Here is a 25,033-nt window from a genome sequence, read left to right as displayed (position 1 = left end):
TTGCTTGCGTCCCCCAACTGCCTGGGTATTAAGGCCGGGCTCAGGGGCTTTTCTGGCCCCTTCATGCAGACAGCAAGCTTATGGGGGAGGGGTGCCAGGCGGTGATAGCTGACAGTTCTGATGCAGTTTTGGTAGGTGAGAGTCCTCGGACCTCTTGAGGCATTGGAGGGGGAGTTTGCACATAAATCATTAAAGGGGCAGAGGTGTTTGTGCAGGTTCTCAGCCTGCCCGGGCCCCTGGGTGCGAGTTTAGTGAAGTCTGAAATGCAGTGACCCTTTTCTGCACCGAGTTGCATGCTTTGTGACTTGGTAAAAGCACCGCAAGGCTTTGCGAGCCCCGGCATAAACCCCGGCCATGACAGATGCTATTATGTCTGAAACAGAACTAGCAGATCGACAATAAATTGTTGTTTTTATGACTGGTTCCCTCTGACCTTTGTGAACCTGGTAAAATGTGTCTTTGGGGGGTAAAAATATATGGACCCCCCCAAGTCAAAATGGCTGGGAATTCTCCAACTATTCATCCCAAGAGGCCATCAATCGTTTGAAATTGGACTCCGTTTACCCCTAGTAATTCTGTAGTTCACATCAGCAAATGCTTTTAAAAGCCATCAGCTCCCACAGAGCGCTCAAGGACTAGAGAGCCCCCGAGCGTGTGTAGCTGGGAGCCTGTGCCGAGGGACCTTCCCTGGAGGTCAGCAGAGTGCTTCTCGCCAGACACTGCCCAGAGCTGGGAAGGGTAGCGCTGGGCATTCCCTCGAACCCAGGACCTTCGCGTGTGTCTTCTCCTCTGAGGATGGACAGTGATTTCCCGCACTATGTTGCTTGCAGGGCAGGGGGACTGCGGCCCCCAGGGATGCGGGCCCAACGCGCAGTGCAAGTTCCTGGGAGAGAATGCCACATGCCGGTGTCTGGAGGGATTTACTGAGGATGGCAAACTCTGCGTGGGTAAGAGCAACAGCCACTCCGCCTCGCAGGGTTGGGAAAACAGAGGCCCAGCAACATTCTTTGGATCGCCCTGACTCCAGGTCTCCTGAAGCAAGACAGTGAGGTTGGAAGAACTGAATAAGGTGGAGGGCATCGGCTAAAACAACAGAAGATGGCAGGGGCCAGAAAGATGGCTCAGTGGGCAGGACCCAAGCTTTGCATGCAGAGGGTCCAGGTTCGGTCCCGAGCACCAAGACGGGGCACTCATGCTCCTGTGCCAGCAGCCTTGCCCACAGTCTGGGCACACCTGCCCAGAGGCTCAGACCCACCTCTGCTGGCAGATATTGGTGGGTGTCAGGTGGGCAGTGCAGTGGGGGCTGCGGGGGAGACAGGTAGGACTGCCAGGGTGAGAGAGGGTGCGCAGGTGCGGGGTGTGGGTGCCTGGGAAGGCAGGGCCTCCCCCTCTTCTCTGGGGGACCCTAATCCTGGGCAGGGAGGTAGAGCGTGGGTCTGGCACTGGCCTTGCACACAGTCAACACCAGCTGAATCCCCGGCACCCCATGCACACACATACAGGCACACACAAACACAGAGACATATGCACACACACAGACACATTTACAAACACACATACACAGACATGTGCATGCACACAGACACACACATACATAGACATGTGCATGCACACAGACACACACACATACACATATGTGTGCACACGCACACACAGACACAGACGTGTGCATACATGGACGCACAGACACATACACAGATGTGTGTGTGCACACTCACAAACACACAAACATGTGTGTGCACACAGACACATGTGCACACACACATACACAGATGTGTGCATGCACACACACAAACACACAGACGTGTGTGTGCACACAGACACATGCGCACACACACATACACAGAGATATGCATGCATGCACACAGACACACACACACACACAGACGCACACGCAGGAAACTCCTGGGGCCTGGTTTTGAGAATGAGGCCAGGCCCTGGAGGAGCTGCTGGCCACTGTGGGCGGCTCCGGCTCCCCGTGAAGAACCAGCCACCAAGCTGGTGCCGGTGCTGCCCCTGGCCCTCAGCACTGCCCGGGACCCCTCCCAGTCTCCCACCGGCCAGTTCAGCTCCACTAGGTGGTGTAGCTGGTGCCAAAACCAGGCATAGGGCAGGTCCCAGGTCTCTACCCCATGGCGTTTGCCCCTGCTCACTGCCCGGGGATGCTGTCCCTGCTCACCCGTACTGGTCTGAGCTGATCAGGGGCTTCTCTCTGTGAACACACCCCGGGCATGAGCCGCTGGCCACATAGGAGTCCGAGCTTTCATTTCCATGTGCTGTATATACATATATATTTGGGGGTGGGAGGTGTTGGGCCATACCAAGCTGTGCTCAGGGTCACTCTTGGTGGGACTCAGGGGACTCTGTGTGCTCTGTGCTGTTAGGGCTGGAACCTGGTTGGTCGCATGCAAGACCCTAACCCGTGCACCATCTTCCTGGTCCCTGTATTTGTTGATGTGTATGTGTGTGTGTGGGGGGGGGGGGGGGCATTGGGGACTACTCCAGACCGTGCCCAGGACTCCCTCCCTCCTGGCTTTGTCAGGCATCAGTTGCGTGCAGGGTAAATGCCTTAGCCGCAGAGGGCTGGAGAGGGGAACTCCCTCTCTTCCATTACCCGCCATCTTCCTCTGACACCAAGGAGAGGCAGGGACCTTGGTGTTAGAGGGGGAACTCAGGGGAGAGGGAAGGGGGTGAGTTGGGAACTGAAGAGCCGAGCCGGCAGCCGGGGCACTGAGCCAGGCTCGAGAATGCTCGGTGATGTAGTGGGGTCTGTGCAGGCAGGAGCCCCGGGCGGAGGGTCGGGACACGAAGGTCTGCTTATGCTGCAGCTCCAATAAATGACATAAGGACATTGTGTAGGGACTAGGGGACACCGTGCTGAGGGCAGCCAGTTGGAGGGACAGACACAGGGTGGTCTCCCCCCGCCCCCGTGGGACTTTGAGATACACCACAAGGGAGCAACAGGGGGCCCGAGGCAGCACAGGGGGAGAGCTGACCCACACAGCTGACCTGTGGAGGCACAAAGGGAGGGCCCAAAGGCCCTGGGGAGGGGGCGGGGTTGGAGGTTTGCACAAGGAAGATCCTCACTCACACCATTCACAGCTTTGCGGGCCTGAGAGTCAATACAGTGGGAGTACAGTGCGGGGGCACTTTCCTGTGTGCAGTTCATTCTGGTGCAACCCGAGCACCCATACAGCCCCCAGAGCCCCAACCCAGAGGGGTCCCTGAGCACAGAGCCAGGAGTCAGCCCCAAGCACCGCTGGATGTGGTCCCCAAACAAACAAACAAATAAACAACACCCCCCCTCCAAGTCTTGTAAATCACAGTCCCTCCGTCCATAAAGATCCTTCTTTTAAAGAGGTTAAAGAGGACATGTAGGTTTGCCTGGAGCCAGGCACGCTGTGGCTTTCTGTTCTGAAAGCTCCGCCTGGCCCAGGTCCACGTGGGGGACAGGCCTGAGAGCGCTCCTGGCCGGCTGTCCCGGGGTTCCGCCCCTCTGAGCCTCTCTCCTCCCCTCCCCTCCCCTCCCCGCTTTGCTTGGCCGGCAGATCTTGACGAGTGCCAGCGGGGCACACACACCTGTGGGGAGAACGCCACCTGCGCCAACACGGAAGGGAGCTACCGCTGCCTGCACGCACCCGGCCAGAGCTGTCCCGGTAAGTCCCAGGCGCTGCCTTCACGGCCCCCCTTCGACCCCCCCCCCCCCGGCTTCCCCAATGCCGGGCTTCAGAGTCACACACAGCCCAGGTTTCCTCCGTTTCATGGCAACTGGTAATGGCCCCTTTTCTACGACTCCCCCAGAGAGAGGTGGGGACGCGGGTTCTCTGGAGCTGCGGGGAAGGCTGCATTCTTGGCTGCTGGGCAACCCCGGGAGGAGGAGGGTCCCGGGCCTTATAGGGCCCCTCTGTCCCACCTCTTCCAAGGGTTTCTGAGAGAGAGTGACCTCCCAGAATCACTGTTCCTGGGCTGGATAGTACAGCAGGTGTCTGGCTGGCCAGAAGCGACCCTTCCCCGCACCCTGTATGGTTCCTGAGCCCTGCCTGGGGTGCCTCTGTGCCCTGCCCTCACAGCCCCAGAAGTCATAATTCCCTTACCTGGAGAAGCATTGCAATGCAACTCGGGTTTTCCTTAAATGTTAATAGTCATCAGAATAGCGTCAGCAGCTGTTTTGTCAGCCGCCCTGGCGGGAGCTTCTGAGACTCAGTGTCCAGAGGGCAGCTGGCTGTACCCGCCTGGGAACAAAGGGTTCCAGCCGCCCCCCACCCCCACCCTACCCCGTCTCAACCTGGTACGCAGAAACATCCTCAGGAAAGTTTGGCCCTTGCTCGGCTCTCCCATTTTTTTTTTCCAAAAAGACTTATTATTCTGTCTAATGATCAGCTCTTCTAAAGAGCCCGGTCTTGCTGTGGCTGTCATTTAAAGCAAACACGCTGATCTCTCTTAGGCAGCATGAGTCCTTTGGTTAAAGGGACAGCCCCACTCTGGGGGTCACAGAGACAGTTCCTTCCTGTCCAAGTAGTTTTAGTCTTAGAGGACGCCCCCCAAACACCCGATATTAAAAATCATTTTTCCAAGAAAGCATTGTGTGGGAACGATTCTTGGAGACTCAAGGACCCTGGGCATGATGAACTGTGTGTTCGGGGGTTTCTGAGGCTGCGGAGGGCGGGGGGAGTGTTGGGGGTGCTTGGGGTATTCTGGAGTCTCTGAGACCTGAGAAGGGCCCTGGGATAGCTCGGCAGACTGGGTACAGGCTCTGTGGGATGGAGACCCGGGTTCCACCCCTCAGTGTCCCCTGAGCACAGTCAGGAGAGACCCCCAGTACTGCGGGCTGTGGCCTGACACAAACCCTATAAAAATGAAAACCACAAGGAGCCACGCGGCGTGAAGCCACGTGGCGTGAAGTTGTGCCTCAGCGTCATAAACGGCATTGGGGACGATGGTGGAACCGCTCCTGAAGATTCCCCCTGGTGGCCAGAAATGGACTGTTTGTTCTCCAGTCACCTGCGCTGCACTTTGGGCCCTGGCAGAGATTCATTCCTGTGGCTGGGCCGGCCAGTGTGATGGTGGGGGGCAGGGCAGCAGTGGAGGGGTGCAGAGACGCCGGGAACGCCTTGCCCAGGCTGAGCCCTAAGCTGATTCCCGAGATTCCCGAGCATGCCTGGTGTGGCCGACTCAGAAGGGACAGGTGGGCGGGAAGCTCTCAGCGTCATGGAGGTGATGACAATGTTTCTGCTTCCTCTAGGCGTGACCCCACCATCCCATGCCGGGAAGGAAGGCCAGCTTGCGGTGCGGACATTTCATGAGGACTGCCCGCCCCTGTACGACGGCTACTGCCTGCATGGGGGCCAGTGCATGTACTTCAAGATACTTGAGAGCGTCGCGTGCAGGTAGGCCTCGGCCCTGCCTGGCGTCTTGCTGCCCGAGAACCGTCCCGTCTGCAGGTGCCTCCATGAATCTAATTCTCTGAAAGGAACCACGTCTAAATTCCATGTGTCCGAAGCTAGAGATCCTACAGGCAGTGAGGTGGTCGGTCGCATTGCCTGTGGTGACCTGGGTTCTCTCCCGGGCTCCTTGCTTGGGGGCTACTCCTGGCTCTGTGCTCACACAGCAATCTGGTGGGTCATGTGCAGAGCAAACACCTTACTGGCCGTTCTATCTCTCCAGCCTCACTCTTCTTTATTCCGGGGGAGGGAGATCTCCAAGAGGTCTTTGGGGGACCCAAGGTCCACTGCTGGTGGTACTTAGCCCAAAGCTGCTTGGGCTGTCCTTGGGGGGCCATGAGGAGTTGGGGATCCAACCCAGAGCCCCCTCAGCCCAGGCCTGCACCCGGCCCTCGCAGCCCCACGCTCTTTTTGTTTGTTTGCTTTGGGGCCACACCTAGTGGGTTCAGGGGTCACTCCCGACTTGGTGCTGGGGAAACTGTGTAGAACTGGGCATTGAACCCGGGCCTCCTGCACACAAAGCCGGTGCTTGGGCCCACTGAGCATCTCCCACACAAGCTCTCCTTTCAAAGACAATCGAGGGGAGCAGCTGAGCCTGAAAACTCAATCGGTCCCTCATGGCCAGTCGCTGCACCACTGACAGTTTCCTGGATGCTCTAGAAAAGAGTCTGAAATATCAGACCCTCCCCCCAAAGGAGGAAGTGTGCGCTTCTATTGGGTCATCCCAGAGGATGATTCTGTTCTGCTGGCGCTTGCAGAAGAAGCCATGTTAGCCCGACCCCAGAACTCTGGAATCTTAGGAAGAGCGAGTCAGTGGGAACAGAAGGCTGGCATGTTCTAAGCTAACACAGATGTGCTCCCTTGCAATCGTTTTCCTCGATTCTGAAGAGTTGTGGGGGAGCTAGGTCAGAGGGTGGGGTGCAATGCAGGATGCTGGGGTTCAATCCCTGGCACCACTGCCAAGTGCAGCTCAGACAGAATCAGCTCCTCCTCTTCCTCCTCCTCCTCCTCCTCCTCCTCCTCCTCCTCCTCTTCTTCCTCCTCCTCCTCCTCCTCCTCTTCCTCCTCGCTTCTCCTGTCTGGGCGCCCCAATGTTGAGGCTGTGAAAGCAAAGGCCCTCATCCGTGAGGCTGACGGTTTCTGTTTTTCCTTTTCAATCCTATCCTGGGTGGAGGCCAGCCAGGAAGGGGCCACAGGCCACTAGGTGGCAGCCTTGGCTCATGCCTTCAGGCGAGACCCTCTGGTCCCGGCTATGGGACACCCCCCCCCCCCCAGCCATGGCTGCTGGGGGATGCCTCCCCCTCCTACCCTCCCTCCCAGCCCCTCAGCGTGGGCACCTTCTTTTGGGTGATTTTTCAAAAAAGAAACAAGAAAGTGGCCCCTCTCTGAGGCTCGGCTTTGCTCCCATCCAAGGGGTCACGGTTTCCATCCTAGTTTAGACTTTAGAAATGATTCCCTCTGCATCTTCACCCCGGAGGCTGCATCCTCAGGCCTGGGCGTCGGCCGTGTCCTAGACATCCATACATGCCCCCTTCTCCCGACTCCTGCCCAGCTGCCCCTGTCCCAAGTCCCAACATTTATTTGCTTGTTATTGTTTTATTCATTCCAGCTCCCGACACTTTCTCAGCCACATGTCCGCCCTCTGGGGCCTGGCGGCCAGCGGACACCTCCCAGGGCCCACACCCCGGCAGACCCTCCCTGCAGCTCTGGGCTGTCTGGCCCAAGTCCCCTTTCCTTGGACTCCCGGGCAGGTCCTCAGGGAACTGGATCTTTAACTGACATCAACTGGGCCGCCCGCCCCAAACAGTCCACAGCGCTGGGCCACAGGCCTGGGGACAGACCAGCTCGGCCCGGCCCTGACCCGTGTCTCCCCGCAGGTGCCTCGTGGGCTACACCGGGCCAAGGTGCGAGTTCCTGAACCTGGTGGACCTGCGCAGCGTCCGGCCTTGGCAGCCGGGGAGCGGCACAGTGGCCGCCGCCTGCCTGGGGGCGCTGGTCCTGCTGCTGCTGGCACTGCTGGGGCTGCTGCACTGCCACAGGTGACCCTGGACACCAGCCCAGCCCTACCCCACGCCACTCCTCGGGGCTGGACCGGGGCTGGGCTCTGCTCTCTTCTCCCATGCGCACTCACACACATATATGGACACACACTCACACACACATATGTGGACACACACACGAAGAAACACACTCACCCACATATGTGGACACACATGGATAAACACATACACTCACAGACACACACATGCACTCATACACACACATGCACACAGACACACACTCGTGCGCACAGACACACACGTGCACACTCAGACACACATACATGGATACACGCACACATGCACTCACACACACACATACTTGTGTGCACACAAACACACACATGGACATACATACTCACATGCACACATGGACACACATACAAGGACACACACACTCACACATACACAAACACACACATACACACAAAAACACAAACAGATTCACACATACATTCATATAAATTTACACATGCACACGCAGACACACAGACACACACAGACATACGCATAGACACATACACTCATATACACACAGACACACATACACTCATACACACACATGCACACACAGATATACACATACACTGATACACACAGATACACACAGACACACAGACATACACAGAGACATAGACACACACAAACACACACAGACAGACACACAGACACACACGGAGACACAGATACACACACAGACACACACAGACACACACAGACACACACACAGCCTACACCCTCCTTTGCCCACTGGCCTTTCTGGCATGTCTGGGGCCTGTCCTGGCCACCGCCTGGAGCAGCCTCACTTCAGCTCTTGGTTTCCGGGGCCGCCTGACCAGTAGCCCACGGGGGTCGGTTCTGCCCTCCAGGGCCCTTTGCAGCATTTCCTGGCCACCTGCTGTGGCTGCAAAAGGGTCAAGCACAAGGCCTCTGACGTGGAGCCACGTCCCCCTGCCCCGCTTCCCACTGCCCGCTCAGGGGGCCTCTGCCCGTACCTTCCCCTGGCCACCTCCACGTCCCCTCCCCGCAGTCCCTGCTGTGGGCACTGGGCCCTGCCCCCATGGCCAGCTCCAGGCCCATCCCCCTGACCTCCCCAGGGCCTGGCACCTGCTGGGCCTTCCTGGGCTTTAGTGCCCAAAGTCCACAGGTCTCACACTGGATGGGGGCAGGGCACCCGCGGCCCTGGCCACTCACCCAGGAGGAGGTGGTGTCTGGCAGCCTCACTGCCCAGACCCCTGCTGCCCCGTCTGCTTCCCTCTCCCAGGGCCCAGGTCCCCCACAGAGGATCACTGGTCCTGGGCCTCCCCTGCAGGGCACAGACTCAGAAGAACAGAGGACCCACCCTCGGCCCTGCTACCCCTTCTCTCGAGTTGCTGTCCCTGGTCACTTCTGGGTGGGCGGGTCTGCTCTGAGCGGGGCCTCAGTCTGTGGCTTTCCCACAGGGCTCGGAGGCGACACTTGAACGCGCCTAAGGACCCCACCGCAGCATCTGGAAGCGGAAAAGCCCCTGTGGGGGTGCCCCCCGGTCCCCAGCCCTGGGTAATGCAGCCGCCCTGGTCAGGGTTACAGGGATGAGGAGGGGGGCTCACCCCAGTTCCTCATCCACTCAGCGCTGGGACCCTGCTAGCTTCCCGCCCAGGTCGGTGCTGGCCGGGGGGGCAGGTTGGCCCAGGGACCATCTGTCTCCAGGTAATGACTTTTGAGGAGTGCATGTGACTGCGTGTTCTCCCGGGAAGCCCCTTCCTGCTGTGCGCACCTTAGTGTGTCTGCCAAAGTCCCCGGGCTGCTGGGAAGAAGTGGCAGGTCCTCCTGATGCCGAGCACTGCTCCTTGGACACGCTTTCCATCGGGCCGGCAACAGTGTGTGCCAGCCCTGCAGACAGACACACAGGCATCCTGTGTGGGCTGGAGCCCATGGTCTGGGCTTGCCACGGTGCCACGCCCCAGGGTCCTGCCGGCTGTTTCCACAGAAGCCACCAAGGGTTCCCCTTGAACGCGGGAGAGACAGAGACGCACAGTGCCTCCTCCCTGCCACCCTCACTTCCCAGAGGGAGCCACAGACGCTGAAGAGCCTGGGGAGGATTTATGAGTAACCGCGTGCTCCTCTTCCCCTCTTGCTCTCGCAGTTTGTGGTTCTGAAGGAACACCAGGACGGAAGCAGCCAGGGCCACCCAGACCCCCTCAAGGACAGGGCAGATGCTGATGGCCCCAGGGCACACGCTGGCCAGCTCTCCCGGCCTGAGCCAGGTAAAGGGGTGCCCTTGCCCCCGGCCAAGGCCAGTCTTCTTCTCCCAGGCACCCGGTATAGAGTGGGGTGGGTGAGACTGGGCATAGCATGGGCTAACAGACTGGAGATTCCTGAGGTGTCCCCTGTCACTCGGCTGCCACCTGGGAGGGACCCCTTCCTGTGAGTTAGGGCTCATGCTGAGCCCTTATGGGGGGCTCGGCACCCACCTTGGCAGTGGTGGGCTTCTTTCTTGTGAAAGCACATGAAAGTGTGCTTTGAAAGTGGATTCTTGTTTGAGGGGAAACGGGCTCACTCGGGCTGTTCCCGGAGGCAGAGGGGTGTGTTCGGAGCTGACCCAGGAGTCGCCCTCAGCTGACCCTGCTGAGACCAGGCCACAGAATCATCCCAGGCTGTCCCGGGTGGAACTATTCCCGGGCTGTCCAGAACCCACCGGTCTTTGAGTTGAAATGGCACCCGACCAGAGCAATAGGTCTGCATACAGGCGGTTGGGCATGGAGCACCCCCTCTGTGGTCCCCAGAGCACTTTCAGGAGTGACCCCTAAGCACAGCAGCCTCTGGGCTCCGTTGGGTGGGACCCAAACCAAATCCCAGGTGTCATGACCTGTTCCATAATAGCCCCGAGCTGGGCCTGTTTGTACCTGGAACCTGTGGGAAGGTTTGGAGCCGCTGAGGCCCAGAGCAATTGCCCTCCAGCGAGAGGGTCTGGCTCCTCTTTCATGCCTGTCACCTGTCTGCACAGCCCTCCGGCTACCGTGTGGAAGGAACATAGGTCTGAGGGCCAGGTATGCAGCTCGGTGACAGAGCACAAACCCCACAGGTTTTTCCCCGGTTTCCCACCTTGGCACCCCCAAGAAAAGGAAAGAAAAGAGATCTATTGTCCTGGGATTGCCCCGATCATGAAGGTTCTCACACACACAGGGGATTCCAGGGGCCAGAGAGTTGGCACAGGGATGTAAGCACTCGACTTGCTCGTGGCTGACCCTGGTTCGATCCCCAGAGACCACCCCCGCCCCCGGGGGTGAGCCCTATGAGCAGAGCCAGAAGTAAGCCAGAGTCCAGATCCCAAAACAAAACCCAAATCCAGAGCACGGGGTGGGGTTGGCTGTTGGATAGCTTGTGTCTCCTGTCTCCAGCTGACAGGCAGCTCGGTGTTCATCTGGCCAGGGTGCGAGTCCAGGAACTTGAGGGCAGAAATGGGTTTTTCTCTTGGCCTAGGGCCTGTACCACTGACCGTGTGCAGGATGCCGCTGCCGACACAAGCAGAGAGCACAGAGCCTGGAGTTCGCCTCGCACCCTCTCTGCAGCCGGACCCCGGCTCCGCTCCCCAGGCCCCCGCAAAGGACTCCTAACTGCCTGACTCCGGGCACCCTGACCCTGGGGGTTGCCCATCTCCTTCTCCCCCATCGATGTACCCTCTCTGGCAGCGAACACGGAGCGCACGGGCATGAAAGCAGGGCTGGCAAGGACAGGGATGAGTATGCCTGCAGGGGAGGCGCTTGTCCTGCCCAGGCTCGACCCCGTTGGATCCCTGGCACCCTGTGTGCTTCCCCCAGGCCCCTCTAGGAATGATTCCTCAGCATGGAGCCAGGAATAAGCTCTGGACACAGCCAGCCTGTGGTCCCATAACCAACACAAATGAAAGCCATGGGCTGGGAAGAGCGTCCGGGGTAAGGCACTCGCCTCTGCCATCCCGGCAGCAGAGGGGCCCCCAAGCGCCCCCCACAGTCAGCCTGGACACAAAAAGCAAAAACAGCCAGGTGGAGAATGAGCAGCAGCTAGGAGAGGACCCACCCAGATGCTGCCTCCACGGTCCTGGCCGCAGAGGGGGTCCTGTCCCCTGCCCCAGGGGCACTCATGTGCCATTGCGCCTGCTGCTCCCTCCAAAGTGCTCTCCCCACAGATTCGATGCGAGACCAACCCCGCAGACCTGCTCAGGGGCTTTAGGAGCCAAAGTGGGGAGCCGCCCTTTGTGATCTGTGCTTCTGTGCTATCTCCACAAGTCCATAGAGAGAACGCGCCCCCCTCCTAACCCCACCCCCCGTCCCCACTGCAGCCCCAGAGGAAATCTGGGCTCACTGCAGGCAGTCACACTGATTGGGACAATTTTCTGTCCTTTATTTGGACAGAACATTGAGTTCAACCTCAGGGAATGGTTGGAACATTAAAATCACAGTGATGATTCATTCACATGGCCTTATCGAGTGCACCGGCAGCCATGCAGAAGGGATCAGGGCAAATGAGTGACAAGTGTGCTCGCGCAGAGCCTGGCTCCTTCAGAACCCTGTGCTCTGTTTGCTCTCATGTGGAAGCCCCTGAGCGCGGGCCGGGGAGAGAGGTAGTACAGCAAGGGAGGCACGGGTGTGCCGCCGACCCGGCACCAGGAGGGACTCCTGAGCACAGAGCCATGAGTAAGCCCCGGGCACCCGCTGGTGTGGCCCCAAGTCCTCCCCGCAAATCTTTGGAGGAAGGGGCGGAGATGTGACTCAGAGGTCCTGGATTTGGTCCCCAGCACCAGCCTATGAAGAATGAAATCTTTGAATGAAAACATTTCTTTCTTTCTGGTTTTTTTGTTTGTTGTTTTGTTTTTGTTTTTGTTTTTGTTTTTGTTTTTGTTTTAATTTGGTCTTCTTTTACTCTGGGCCACACTCACCCAGCAGCGTTCTTGGGATAGTTCCGTATGGTGCTTAGACAGCACTGCAGGAAGGACAGGGAACCAGGAGGTGCCAGGGCGGGGCTCAGGCCCCGCACGCAAAGCCTGTGCCCCCCCGAGCACGTGGACAGGCCCCAATTTCTAAACTATGACCCGAGACTCCGGGGTTTTGCTGCCATTTCTTTCCTTTCCCTGTTGGATTTCCCAGTGATCATGTAAATTCCCTCTTGTGTGTTTGCACAGAACCTTCACGTATTTCCAGATATGAGAATGTCAATAGCATGCCAGATTTATTTTCCGTATGGAGAGCAATCAGTTTCTTCTAATTATTGAAATAAAACCTCCATGAGACAAACTGCTCGTGTGAATCTGGTTGTTAATAAATTCCATGTGAAAGGGGAGCCAAAGGGATTTGCTAAGCTTTCTGTTATTGAAAGCAAAACGGGTAATCTTTTAGCACGAGTACGAGGCAAGAGGATTTCAAAGTAAACGCCAGTGATGCAGAGGGTCCTATCACTACATGGTTTCTTACTCCTGGCTGGATTGTTGGGGGCGTTAGATGATTCCTTATGCCTAAGTGTCTTCCCATCACGTATCTTTTCTGTCGCCCCTCTTCAGTTCCTCAAACTTTGGTTATAGCCAAAGTTAGGAGGAAAAGGAGCTGAAGCATGCATCTTCCAGTGGATCTTTCTTAGAAATTCTGGTGGCTTCCGCAGCAGGAAGTTGGCGTGTCAGTCAGTTATTCCTTACGGCCCTTCCCCCTGGTTCGTTTCAATTTTTCCACGATGCTTTTGGGTGAGGCCTTTGCCTTCAGTGGCAGCTGCCTCCCACCTAGTCAGTGAGACCTTCATGTTTATTTATAATGAGTGAATCAACTCCAGAACAAGGACAGTCAGTGCTCTCCCACGGAGGGGCAATTATATCCCTAGGTGAGAACAGTTGTTCTTCTCCCAAAATGAGCCTCTGTGAAGCTGTTGGGCTCAGGGATTTTCCCCCGTGTGCTTGCGCCTCTTTCTTTAAGGAACTCAGCCACAACCAGACTCGAGCAGGCCTCAGACAGCTTGTCTTCCAAAAGCCCAGAAACGCCTCTTTCCTTTGAGCTTTCACCCAATCTGGTAGCCCAGAGTTGGAACCGTGTTATGTCCTTGCCCAGCTCCCGGGTCAGGTGGAAGGAAGGACAGGCCAATGCCGGCAGGTGGCCCGAGACTCAGTCTCCTGTCCCACGGCTCCATGTCACCACCTGCACAGAGCCAGTTGTTTATCACAGCATTTTCATTGACAGCACAAAATGCACCTTCCCCAGGCTGATTGTCTCCTCTCAGGCCTTGTACCCAAGGATGCTTCGACCCTGACCCTGTGGTCTGCATGTCCCCTCCACAGGATGAGTGAGGCATTCTGCATTCCCCAGGCCGAGGTATAGACTTAGAAGTCTACCCTACCCCTAGTGTAGACTTAGGGACCTACCCCAGCCACCAGTGTAGACTTAAGGACTACCCCAGCCCCAGTGTAGACTTAGGGACCTACCCCAGCCCCCTCCCCCCAGTGTAAACTTAGACACCTACCCCAGCCCCTGGTGTAGACATAGACACCTACCCTAGCCCCCTGTGTAGACTTAGGGACATATCCCAGCCCCCCAGTGTAGACTTACGGACCTATCCAAACCCTGGTGTAAGCTTAGACACCTACCCCAGCCCCTGTGTAGACTCAGGCATCTATCCCAGCCCCCAGTGTAGACGTAAGGACCTACCCCAGCCCTCAGTGTAGACTTAGACACCTACCCCAGCCCCAGTGTAGACTATGGACCTATCCCAGCCCCTTTGTAGACTTAGGAACCTACCCCAACCCTACTGTAGACTTAGGGAGCTACCCCAGCCCCCCCCCCCCCCGTGTAGACTTAGACACCTACCCCAGCCCCTGGTGTAGACATAGACACCTACGCTAGCCCCCAGTGTAGACTTAGGAAACTACCCCAGCCCCCAATGTAGACATAGACACCTACCCTAGCCCCCAGTGTAGACTTAGGAATCTACCCCAGCCCCCTGTGTAGACTTAGGGACATATCCCAGCCCCTGGTGTAGACTTACGGACCTACCCAAACTCTGGTATAAACTTAGACACCTATCCCAGCCCCCAGTGTAGACGTAGGGACCTACCCCAGCCCTCAGTGTAGACTTAGACACCTACCCCAGCCCCAGTGTAGACTATGGACCTATCCCAGCCCCTTTGTAGACTTAGGAACCTACCCCAACCCTACTGTAGACTTAGGGAGCTACCCAGCCCCCCCCCCTGTGTAGACTTAGACACCTACCCCAGCCCCTGGTGTAGACATAGACACCTACGCTAGCCCCCAGTGTAGACTTAGGAAACTACCCCAGCCCCCTGTGTAGACTTAGGGACATATCCCAGCCCCTGGTGTAGACTTACGGACCTACCCAAACTCTGGTGTAAACTTAGACACCTACCCCAGTCCCTGTGTAGACTTAGGCACCTACCCCAGCCCCCAGTGTAGACGTAGGGACCTACCCCAGCCCCCAGTGTAGACTTATGGACCTATCCCAACCCCTTTGTAGACTTAGGAACCTACCCCAACCCTGCTGTAGACTTAGGACCTACCCCAGCCCCCCGTGTAGACTTAGGGACCTACCCCAATACTTAGGGACCTGTGTTCTTTTGGAACCACAGAGACCAGCTCAGCTTGTTGGCCTAGATTCCCACGCAATATCCTATTCGTGTATTTATAACAGTCATTATTGTGTGATCATCAGAAGTGTCTTAGGGAGCAGAGAGATGGTATATGAGGTTAGATGCTTTTCTTTTTCATGGAGACAGCACGAGTATCCACCAACAGCAGAGAGACTAACTTTTTTAAATATATTTTAGTTGATGGGGTTGGAGTGCTCTCAAGTGGTGCTCGGGAGGTTCTGTAGGGCCTTATTGCGAATTCTTGACCAATCACTGTTTAGTGCAAGGGCCTAAGGATGTGCTGATGTTTGGGCCTGCAGTGTCAGGATTTTGGGCTGCACTGGGCTGACCAGGTGGTGCTGGATATTGAATTCAGATGAGGCAGGGCCAGGCATGCACCCTACCCACTGCCCTGTTTCCTGGCCCCAATATATACTATTCATGCTGGGTTATAGGTAGCCATGAAAACAAGTGCAATCCTGCTATGTACAGAAAAATACAGCAAGCTGGAAAACAGGCTTGATTTGAATTCACATTCAAAGCAATTCACATTCAAGGAAAGAAGAAAGTCTTAGCTGGCAAGAAATTCCACTATAAAAAGGTCTGTAAATTTAAGTCAGAAGCTGCTTTTGCTGATGCAGGCTCATGTGGTATGACTATAAGAAAAATGAGGGAATTATTGGTCCCGGATCTGCAGGCTTGCCCTGGGCACTGGAGGGGGTACATCAGCGACGGGCTGGGGCTTCCCAGAGCTCTCAGAAGGCGCAGGCTCCTCTCCCTGAGACACAGAGGTGAGCACAGAAGAGTTTCCTTTCTGAGTCTCTGAGATGGCCTTGCTGTCAGATAAGTAGGTGGGAAAGGTCCGTGCTATATTTTGAAGAAAGAAGGTCGGAGGGAGAGTCCAGTAGGGAGTGTGTGCTAATCTTGTATGCATCCAAGCCCAGTTCAACCCCCAGCACCCCCGTATGGTCTCGAGTCCTCTCAGGAGTGAGCCCTGAGCACCACTGGGTGTGGCCCCACACCAAAGGTAGAGTGCAGAAGAGGACATGCCCCGGCTCTCCAGAGCGGAAGGCCCGCATTCCTTGCGTTGTGTCTCACTGGGACTGCTGGGCCGCAGGGAGCCTGATTCTCAGAGTGCCCAGAGGCGGGAAAGGTTGTTTACTTCAGGCTTCAAATGTTTGGTGGCAGAGGGAGCGGAGACACAGAGGAACGAGATCCTGAAGGCTCCACATAAGGTGACTTAGAACCTAGGAGGGAGCGTAGAAAACACTGAAGCCCGCCTTAGTGATGTCATATGAGCAATGTGGTGAGGGGGCGGTGGGCGAGCACCCCGCTGTGAGCAGGGTTCCCACGGAGCTGCCGTGACATCTCTCCCAGCATCTAAGATCAAGCCCCTTGTTTGGGTCTCTCCCCTCCACCTGCCCTAAACCTCAGTGTTGGCCAAATCACTCCTCAGATCCCTCTCGGAAGGCATATGCTTGAGCTGGAGGCGCTGTTGAAACACTTTGTTCTTCCTGCATTTGTGAGGGAACGAACAAAGATCCCTTCCCCAGTGACTCCGCCGAGAAACCCAGCTCCCAAATAGCAGAAGGGAAGCAGCAGCCCCTCCAGCTTCTGGAACCTTCTGCTGTGTTCAAGTACTTGAAAGAGCCTTTGTTCCCATCCCCTTCCAGACGCTCTTCCCATTTGTCCCCTAGGACCCCGGATGACTTTTCAGTCCCTCACACTTGTCATCATTTTCTCGTTCAAAAACAAGGCCTGAAAAATCCAAAGAGCTCTCGGTGAATAAAATGGAAAAGTCTGAACTCCAGGGATCACTCAGACCCCTCCAGAGGCCTCTCTGCCCGCATGGGAGAGAGCAGCCTAGAGGGATGCCAGCCCACGTCCCACACTCGGAGATGCCAGACATCTTAGCCTATGCCTCTCAGGGGGTCCAGAATGGACCCGAGAAAAAGAAATCACCCCGCCCCCCCTTAAGAAAACAGAAAGGGGCTGGAGTGATAGCACAGTGGGTAGGGCATTTGCTTTGCACGCAGCCGACTCAAGTTCAATCCCCGGCATTCCCATAGGGTCCCCCAAGCACCGCCAGGAATAACTCCTAAGTACAGGGTCAGGAGTAAACCCTGAGCATCACTGGAAGTGACCCAAAAAGAAAAAAAAAGAAAGAAAAGTGTCCCGCCCCCAACCAGGCCCCCAATTTCACCTGAGTCTAATACTAAGGCCTTCCAGCACCCCCTTGGGCATGGTCTTGCCCACTGTGGAGAATCTGGGCGAGGGCCACACTCTGAGGGAAATTTCCTCTGTGCCTCTGAAAAGATTTTGTTTCCTTTTTTTTTTTTTTTTTTTTTGTGAGGCCAGTCATTGGCCCCAGGGCCTCACTCGAGTGCTCTGAAGGCCAGTGTTTCCTGCCCTGGCTTTGGGCTGGACATTTGGTCCCCCCAAGCATGGTGCTTCCACAGGTTGCTACAGGCCAGAGAGAGAGTACAGTAGTTGGTGCTTGCTTTGCCTGTGGCAGGACTGCTTTGAATCCCTGGCATCAGATATGGTCCCTCACCCAGCGTCTAAACCAGGAGGGATCCCTGAGCACAAAGACAGGAGTAAGCCCTGAGCACTGCCAGGTCGATTGCCTTGAGCAGGCCCCAGTAACGTCTCTTTCATCCTAGCCCTGAGATTATATTCAAGGCTATTTAGGAGAGTGAGACCCATCATTGTTACTGGTATTTGGCATATTTGGTACGCCACGGGGAGTTTGCCAGACTCTGCCCTGTGGGCAGGCTACATTCGATAGCCTGCAAGTTTGTCCAAAGTAGAGCACTGCCAGGTGTGGCCCTAAAATTTGTCCCCAAATATAATTACAAAATCGAAGCAGGCCAGGGATGTGGCTTCACTGCAGGTCTCTCCCCTTGCTGGTGGGAGATCTGGATTCTAGGGAAAAAGAAAGAAGTTGAAATAAACAGAAGCTTGTGATTTGGGGCGGGGGGTGCACCAGGCCTTGTCTGGGAGAACCAACCTGGTCCTTAGAGCTGTGATGGGCCGAGACAGAGCTCATCAACGCACTCCTAGCGAAATGGCCCCAGCCGGCAGCCCCCACCACCCTCCCCTTCATCGCCACACTCAGGACACACTGGGTGGGCTTCCCATCCCGTCTGCATCGGTGACGCATCCCTTCTGCAACAGGGTCCTCCACGTGCATGCTCACCTCTCTCCCTTCATCGAGTTTCCAGACAGGACTCACTCGACAGTGGGCTGCGTTAAGCCAGACCCCACGCCCTGTTCTCTGTTCTGGGCTGGCTAGACCTGCCAGGCTGCATGGTCTCTCGCCAGCCAGCCCGCTCATTTCTCTCCTGGACCCTGTGCCCTTTGGACCACCGGCCAGCAGAGAGGATACTGGCCTGGAGGCCCCAGTTAGAGCGACTAGATCAGGAGGGGACCCAGGGCCGGGATCTGTATTTTACCAGAGATCCTGGAGCTCCACATATTTAGTGACACTAAATAAAGTTAGGGTCACCTGGTTGACCCAGGTCAACAGGGCAATGAAAACCCCAGAGCAGTTTTAGTTTCCTTTGTTGAGGAGAAGAGGTTTGGGCTACACCCTGCAGTGCTCGGGGCTGACTCCTGACTCTGAGGTCAGGGTTCAGGGCACCCTCTTCAGTGCCAGGGATTGACCCCATGCAAGGCCTTGGCCCCTGGGCTATCTCTCCATCTGCCCACCCCCGCCAGCCTGACCCCCCACTCCTGGTCACTTTTTTTTTTTTGCTTTTTGGGTCACAGCCAGCGATGCACAGGGGTTACTCCTGGCTCTGCACTCAGGAATTACTCTTGGCGGTGCTCAGGGGACCATATGGGATGCCAGGGATCAAACCCGGGTCAGCCACAATGCAAGGCAAATGCCCTACCCACTGTACTCTCGCTCAAGCCCTCAATTTCTTCTTTTTTTCTTTTTGGGTCACACCCTGCAATGCTCAGGGGTTACTCCTGGCTCTACACTCAGGAATTATTCCTGGCAGTGCTCGGGGGACCATATGGAATGCTGAGAATCAAATCCGGGTCAGCCATGTGCAAGGCAAACACCCTACCCACTGTGCTATCGCTCCAGCCACTCCCAGTAACTTTGACATGAATGGCTCACTAGACCGATATTTGCCAGGCTGACTCCAGAGATGTTTTTCTGATGGTAAAAGCAGTCATTTTCCAGTGCCCTTGGTTTGACTTGTTTCTGGTTCCCTTTCACTCTTGTCTACGCCATCAAGTGAAACTTGTTTCTGATGTTTGCCGGAGGCCCAAGCCTGTCAACTTTGAATACACCAGAAAAGAAATATTATGAATTATAGTTTGGAAAACCTTGAGCTGAATTCCTCCTCCCCCCCACTCCCACCCCCATAGTTTCAATTCTGTTTTTGTCATTTCAGTGAGATTTTAGAAGAAAAGAAAAATGTGCTCTCAGCCTAAAGAAGGAGTCCTTCCTACTACATTCTTCTTTGTGACGGGCTGGGAGCTGGCTCGGATTTGCGATTATAATAGGCAAATGTCTCTCTTCAATCTCATCTCCAGGCAGGCTCTTCCTAGGGGCGCTGACTGATTTCCACCAACGAGAACGATGAAGGAGCACTGTGGGGAACAGCCATTTAGCATGAGACCGCCCTGTCCCACATGGGTTGCTCCCCAGCCCAAATCCCCCGTGCCGAAGGCCACGGGACCCATGATAGCATTTTCACTCTTGGTTTTTAATTTATTTTTCCCCTTTTGGGGGGCTGGGATGAAACCCAGGTCCTCCACACACAAGGCATCTATTCGACCTCTGTGCCAAACCACCCCTACTTCACTCTTACACCTCCATCAAGAAGCCCTCCCTGGTTCCGTTCTGTCTGACACCCAGGATTTGTCAGTTTTAACTGCATAGCTAAGGATTGCCCCCATCAAGACGGGGCGACAAGGGTGGATGAGACAGGAGGAATGGGGAAGTTTGGGGGCAGGAGACGGATGCAGACAAATAAGTGATTTCAGCTTGGGGAGCTTGGGAAGAAATACATTTCAATCCATTTCAGCCCAGGATTGTCCGCACTGGCCCTACTGTTCATTCACTGTCTGAAAAGAAAAAGAAAAAAAAAATCCCAAGACCAGTTCTAGGAAAACCATAGGAACCATTTAGACTTTTAGAAAAAAAAAAGGGGGGGAAAGACATTCCATCATTCAGAGCACGGGTACTTTCGTTTAATCAGAAACGGCTTCCTCTTTCCATCTCCTTATTTTGTCAATTAAGAGAGCTGGCCACAATGGGTAGATTGATTTGGGAGACGGAGGATACCTAAGTACTTTCAGAGATTTGTTGGGCTAAGGAGAAACTCCTGTGGGACTTGACCACAGAGCTCAGTTTACAATGCCCGTGCCCTGGGAGTGTTTGCGTGTGCCAGCGAGCGATCCTGGCTGACTTTGTGCCAGGCATGCCTGCTGCACGGATCCTCCAACGGTTTTGCCCTTTTGGCCAAATGACAGCCTTGAAGACCCGTTTCCTGGCGTTGCTCTTCTCTGCGGGAACCTCTTGTCTCATAGCCGGCAATTATCTCGACTGAACTCTTGGAGGCACAGCCTCTTCTCCTTGAGGGCTGCTTCGCAGCTCAGAGACATTCCCGTAGTCTTCATTTCAACTATATCATTCCTCTTGCGTCATTATCTCTTATGCATTTTCCTCCCCATAAAGTTGCTCTCATTATCTATAAGAAGATTCCAGCTAGGTGGATTATAAATATGTTGTTTCAGGCCCAGGGAGATATACAGCAGGCGAGGTGCTCATCTTGCACATGCCAATGAGAGTTTGATCCCCGACACCATATCTGGTCCCCCAAACCCCACCAGGAATAATCCCCGAGCATGGAGCCAGGAGTAAGCCTTGAGCATAGCCAGGTGTGGCCCCAAATCCAGAATAAAATCATAGTTTCATTTGGCTACTAGAAAGCCAGTGATCTGATCCCTGCCCTCTGCTAGTTCATGCTCACAGGGCCAGATGAACGCAAAGAGCACTGTGCTGTATTTTTTCTAAGAACAATCAATTTATTCACTTCAATGCTAGAAGCATGTCAAACGCAAGTTTGCATTTACATTAAAATTCCAATAAAGAGTCATTCTATTCGTCTAATGGGGCTGATTTTCGTTTTTTAGAGGCATTCGATATTTAGATGCGAGTCGAGAGCTATGAATCATTTTTCTTCTCTCTCCCAGAGGAAATCTTTGCCAATAGCACCTCAGACTCTTTGGACCCCTGATGTTTTGTCATTTGTGCCTTTTTTTTTTTTGCCCTGGATGGAGTCAGTCATTGCCGTTGCTAAAAGTGATTTTGTTGATTCTTCCTGCACCCCAAACTTCCTCTTCTAATTCAGACACTTCCTGCGTTGACTCTCCTGATGAAGGGCGATTATTCTTGTGAATGATAGTCATGAATTTGGTCACACACGAACAGCGTGTAGCCAAACCATTCCTGGTGTGGGTTGTCATTAGACACCATCGATGGCTCCACAGTCTCTTACACCTTCGCTGCTGACATTGGTCAACTTATCTCCTGGCAACTCGGATTGTTTTTTTTTTTTTCTCACCATGCCCTTAAATTAGAGACAGATTGGCACAATCACTAAGCTTTTCAGAAGGCAAATCCCCTCTCTTTTTCTAAAAGTGATCTTCGGGAAGAAGAATGTAGTCACTTGCAAATTTTAGTCAGTGCTCCTTTGTTCCAGAAAGTCTGGGAATTGAGACAAATGGGCGGAAATGTGCAATTTTTGACACACACAATAAATGGAGCGATAAAGCTGCAGCTAAGCTGTACATTTTTCACTCCGCCGTAGAGGCTTAAGCAGAGCCAGAGTTGGCGCCTTTTGCAACTCTAGATGGTAAGAAACGGGAGTTTCTGCTATGGCTGAGTCTGCAGGGGCGGCGAGGTGTCTCCTTCCAAGAGTTACCCACGCAGACAGCTCGTGTACCAGGCGAGGACTTACCTGTCACCAACATCTAATCATCAGAAAAGTTTTCTCAGTACAGCCAAGGAGAAAGAATTCTGTTGGGAGTCCTCACGGCCCGATTGTACCCTGCCACCCACATTTCACTCTATTGCTTCTCCCCTCCACACGTCTTACTCGTCCCGTGATCCCGTCACCAATTCATGTTGTGTCTCTGCATCTTATTTTCAAGACACTGGGACTTACCCCGCTAAAACCTTCCCTCTCACGCACCTTTGATGAGTGGTCTAGACTGATACCTAAAGTTCCTGAGTGCTGTTGCTTGGTTGACAAGACGCAGCTAGTGCAGACTGGATCACTGAACCTCCCGGAAGAATACCGGGTGCTACCGTCACTCCCAGAAGCTGCATTCCCAGTCTTCCGAGTTTTTCCATCCCAGTAAGTTCACCAATTCTGGGTCTGTCCGGCTGTCTAGGGCGGGCTGTGGGGAGGCGCTTTTTGCCCACCTTTCCTGTCCCCTGTTGCCTCCCTGAGTGTCACTGCTGAGGTCTGCAGGACTCTGGGTTCCACACCTGGTGTCAGCGTCTTAGCCAACCATCCTCCCTTCTGTCCCTGGACTAAACCGTTGGTGTCACCTAGCTGCAGGATGTGCCTTGGAAACCTTTGCAAAGATCATCAAGCCCCTGTGAAAGGTGCCTTCCAGGGGCTGTCACCCAACCCAAGACAGCCACGTGTGTTTTTGATAACTGCTCACAGGGGCGAGGGCTTTGCGCCTTGCTGCAAAGCCAGATAAGTGGCTAATTCCCTAGCTGGAAACTCACATGCTCCCGGAGTCAACTGTGGGGAAGGGGAAGCTTTGGCCTCGAAGATGGGGTGTTCTGGAAGGGAGGATGCTGGCAGGTGCCCGAGGCTGGTGGCTAAGGGTGCACGCTGCCTTTTGCGCCGCTGAGAGAGAAAGCCATGGAATAAAGGGAGAAGAGTGAACGGAGTTGGGTGGTGCACAGTAGAAGGAACCTGTGACATTTTTTCAAGACTACTCTGGCTAGGGGTCATTCTCTCACCACTTATTTAATTAGTTTTTGGTTTGGGGGCCACGCCTACAGTGCTCAGGGGACCATGCAGTGCTGGACAGGAGCCTTTGGGTGCAAAGCATGCACACCGGCCTTGGAGCATCTGTCTCGCCCTTTTTTGGTAATAAAAAAAATGCACTGGATAGATTTTTGGTAATTTTCGGGGTTCAATTTTGGGCCACTTCCTGTGGTGCTCAGGGCTCTGTGCTCAGAAATCTCTCCTGGCAGTGCTCAGAGGACCTTATGGGATACCAGGGATTGAACCCGGGTTGGCCACATGCAAGGTAAATGCCCTTCCTGCTGTAAGATGGCGCCAGCCTCTGATTTTTCAGTAATTAAAAAAAAAACAAAAACAGGACTGGAGCAATAGCACAGTGGGTAGGGTGTTTGCCTTGCACGTGGCCGAACTGGGTTCAATTCCCAGCATCCTGTGTGGTCCCTTGAGCACCGGCAGGGGTAATTCCCGAGTGCAGAGTGAGGAGTAATCCCTGTGCATCACCGGGTGTGACCCAAAAAGCAATAAATAAAAAATTAATTTAATTTCATTTTTTTGAAAAAACTGATCTACTGCCTTCACTGGGGAGAGGAAGGTGGGGCTGTGAAGAGCCCAGCGGGAGGAGCGTGCTCTGCTTGCAGGAGGTCTGGGCTTGAGCCCTGGTCTCTGGAGCATCTGCGGGTGTGTCCCCAAGCCCACACACCCCTAAAGGGAGGGGAGATGAGAGGAGAGGAGAGAAGGGGAGGGGGAGGAGAGGCGAGGCACCTGCTTTGCGGGCGAGGAGCGAGGCTTCCCGAAGTCTGTGTGGGGTGTGGAACCAGGCTGGGGTAGTGAACGGCCCAGGGCAAAGCCCATGCTTGAGATGCTGGAATCTGTGTGGCCCGAGGGGTAAGGGCAGACTCACCTGACCAGGAGGCTCAGACAAGAGCAAGGAGAAGGTGTTCAGGGGTGAGGGGCATGCACAGAGGCCACGCATGGCTGGCTGTTCCAGGCCTCACCCACCTTGGCACCAGCGGGCAAAACCTAAGTCAGGAGGGGAGAGAGGGGGCAGAACGATCCTGTCTCATGGAGGAGCGGGTGGCAGCAGTAGCCAGCAGCCGGGAAGACTGAGAAAACCACAGGAAGGCCGCAGGGGTGCAAGGATGCAGGGCGAGCAGGGCAGGGGGTTCTGGCAGTGCCTTGGGAGTTGTCTGGTGCTTGGCGCATACCAAGAATCTGGCACACTGGAGATTCTTTTGAATTTATTTTGTAGTTTTAATTATTGTGGATACAAGTGGGGGCTGTGGGTGGGGACGTGGCTCAGTGTGGAATTCAAACTCGGCATGGGAGAGGCCCCGGGTTCGAGTCCCAGCATTGCTCGGATGCAATGTTTCAAAACAAAACAAAGTGAGGCCGAGGAATCTATGACAGAGGTCAAGGGCGAAAGAGAATCGAAAAGGAACTGAGCTTTTCTGTGTTCCATGATGGCATGGTATGGTAGGTGTGTTTTGTTGTTCTTTGTCTCTGTCTCTGTCTCTGTCTCTGTCTCTCTCTCTCTTTCTCTCTCCCCTCCCTGCCCGCTGACAATTTATTCTTTGTCCGTTAAAAATGAGAGAAACATGCAGGAAAATATAAAGTTCAAAGCATAAAAGAGAAACAAAGTCAAGCAGTTTACATCTTCCATAATCTAGCATAAGTCATAAGGAGGAATGTTCCTTTATTGGTACCCCAGGATTCTATTGTCCAGATTATTCCTCCATGATTCTATTGTCCAAATTATTCAACAGCATCAGTTGGCTCTGATAGAATATGATTTGGTTCACAACTTAAGCAAAAAACCAACAACCCTATCAGTCATGTAGAAAGCCCATGTTTCACAGACAGCACTGGCACATGACTCTGTGCTAAAGCTGTCCCTCTCCCAGGCATCAGAGGGTCCTGCGCTTCTGGGGACAGACGTCTATCCTGAAGAACCTCTGTGGAGAG

The 25,033-nt window shown here is 54.8% G+C and overlaps 1 protein-coding gene across 1 annotated transcript in view; it reads left to right on the top strand.

Annotated features, from left to right (window-relative positions):
- EGF (epidermal growth factor) overlaps positions 1-12,727 on the top strand; it is a 46,920-nt gene extending 34,193 nt beyond the window's left edge. Inside the window, exons 17-23 of the mRNA XM_056116643.1 lie at positions 831-947; positions 3,549-3,656; positions 5,243-5,387; positions 7,319-7,480; positions 8,923-9,019; positions 9,606-9,726; positions 10,943-12,727. Of these exons, the coding sequence (XP_055972618.1) occupies positions 831-947; positions 3,549-3,656; positions 5,243-5,387; positions 7,319-7,480; positions 8,923-9,019; positions 9,606-9,726; positions 10,943-11,076 (884 nt within the window). The 3' untranslated portion in view covers positions 11,077-12,727. The remainder of the gene's footprint in view (positions 1-830; positions 948-3,548; positions 3,657-5,242; positions 5,388-7,318; positions 7,481-8,922; positions 9,020-9,605; positions 9,727-10,942) is intronic.
- Positions 12,728-25,033: the final 12,306 nt, after the last annotated feature.

This window comes from Sorex fumeus, unplaced genomic scaffold (assembly GCF_029834395.1).
Source record: "Sorex fumeus unplaced genomic scaffold, SorFum_2.1 ptg000033l, whole genome shotgun sequence".
Lineage (NCBI taxonomy): Eukaryota > Metazoa > Chordata > Mammalia > Eulipotyphla > Soricidae > Sorex > Sorex fumeus.
This window is presented reverse-complemented; position numbering and strand designations above follow the sequence as displayed.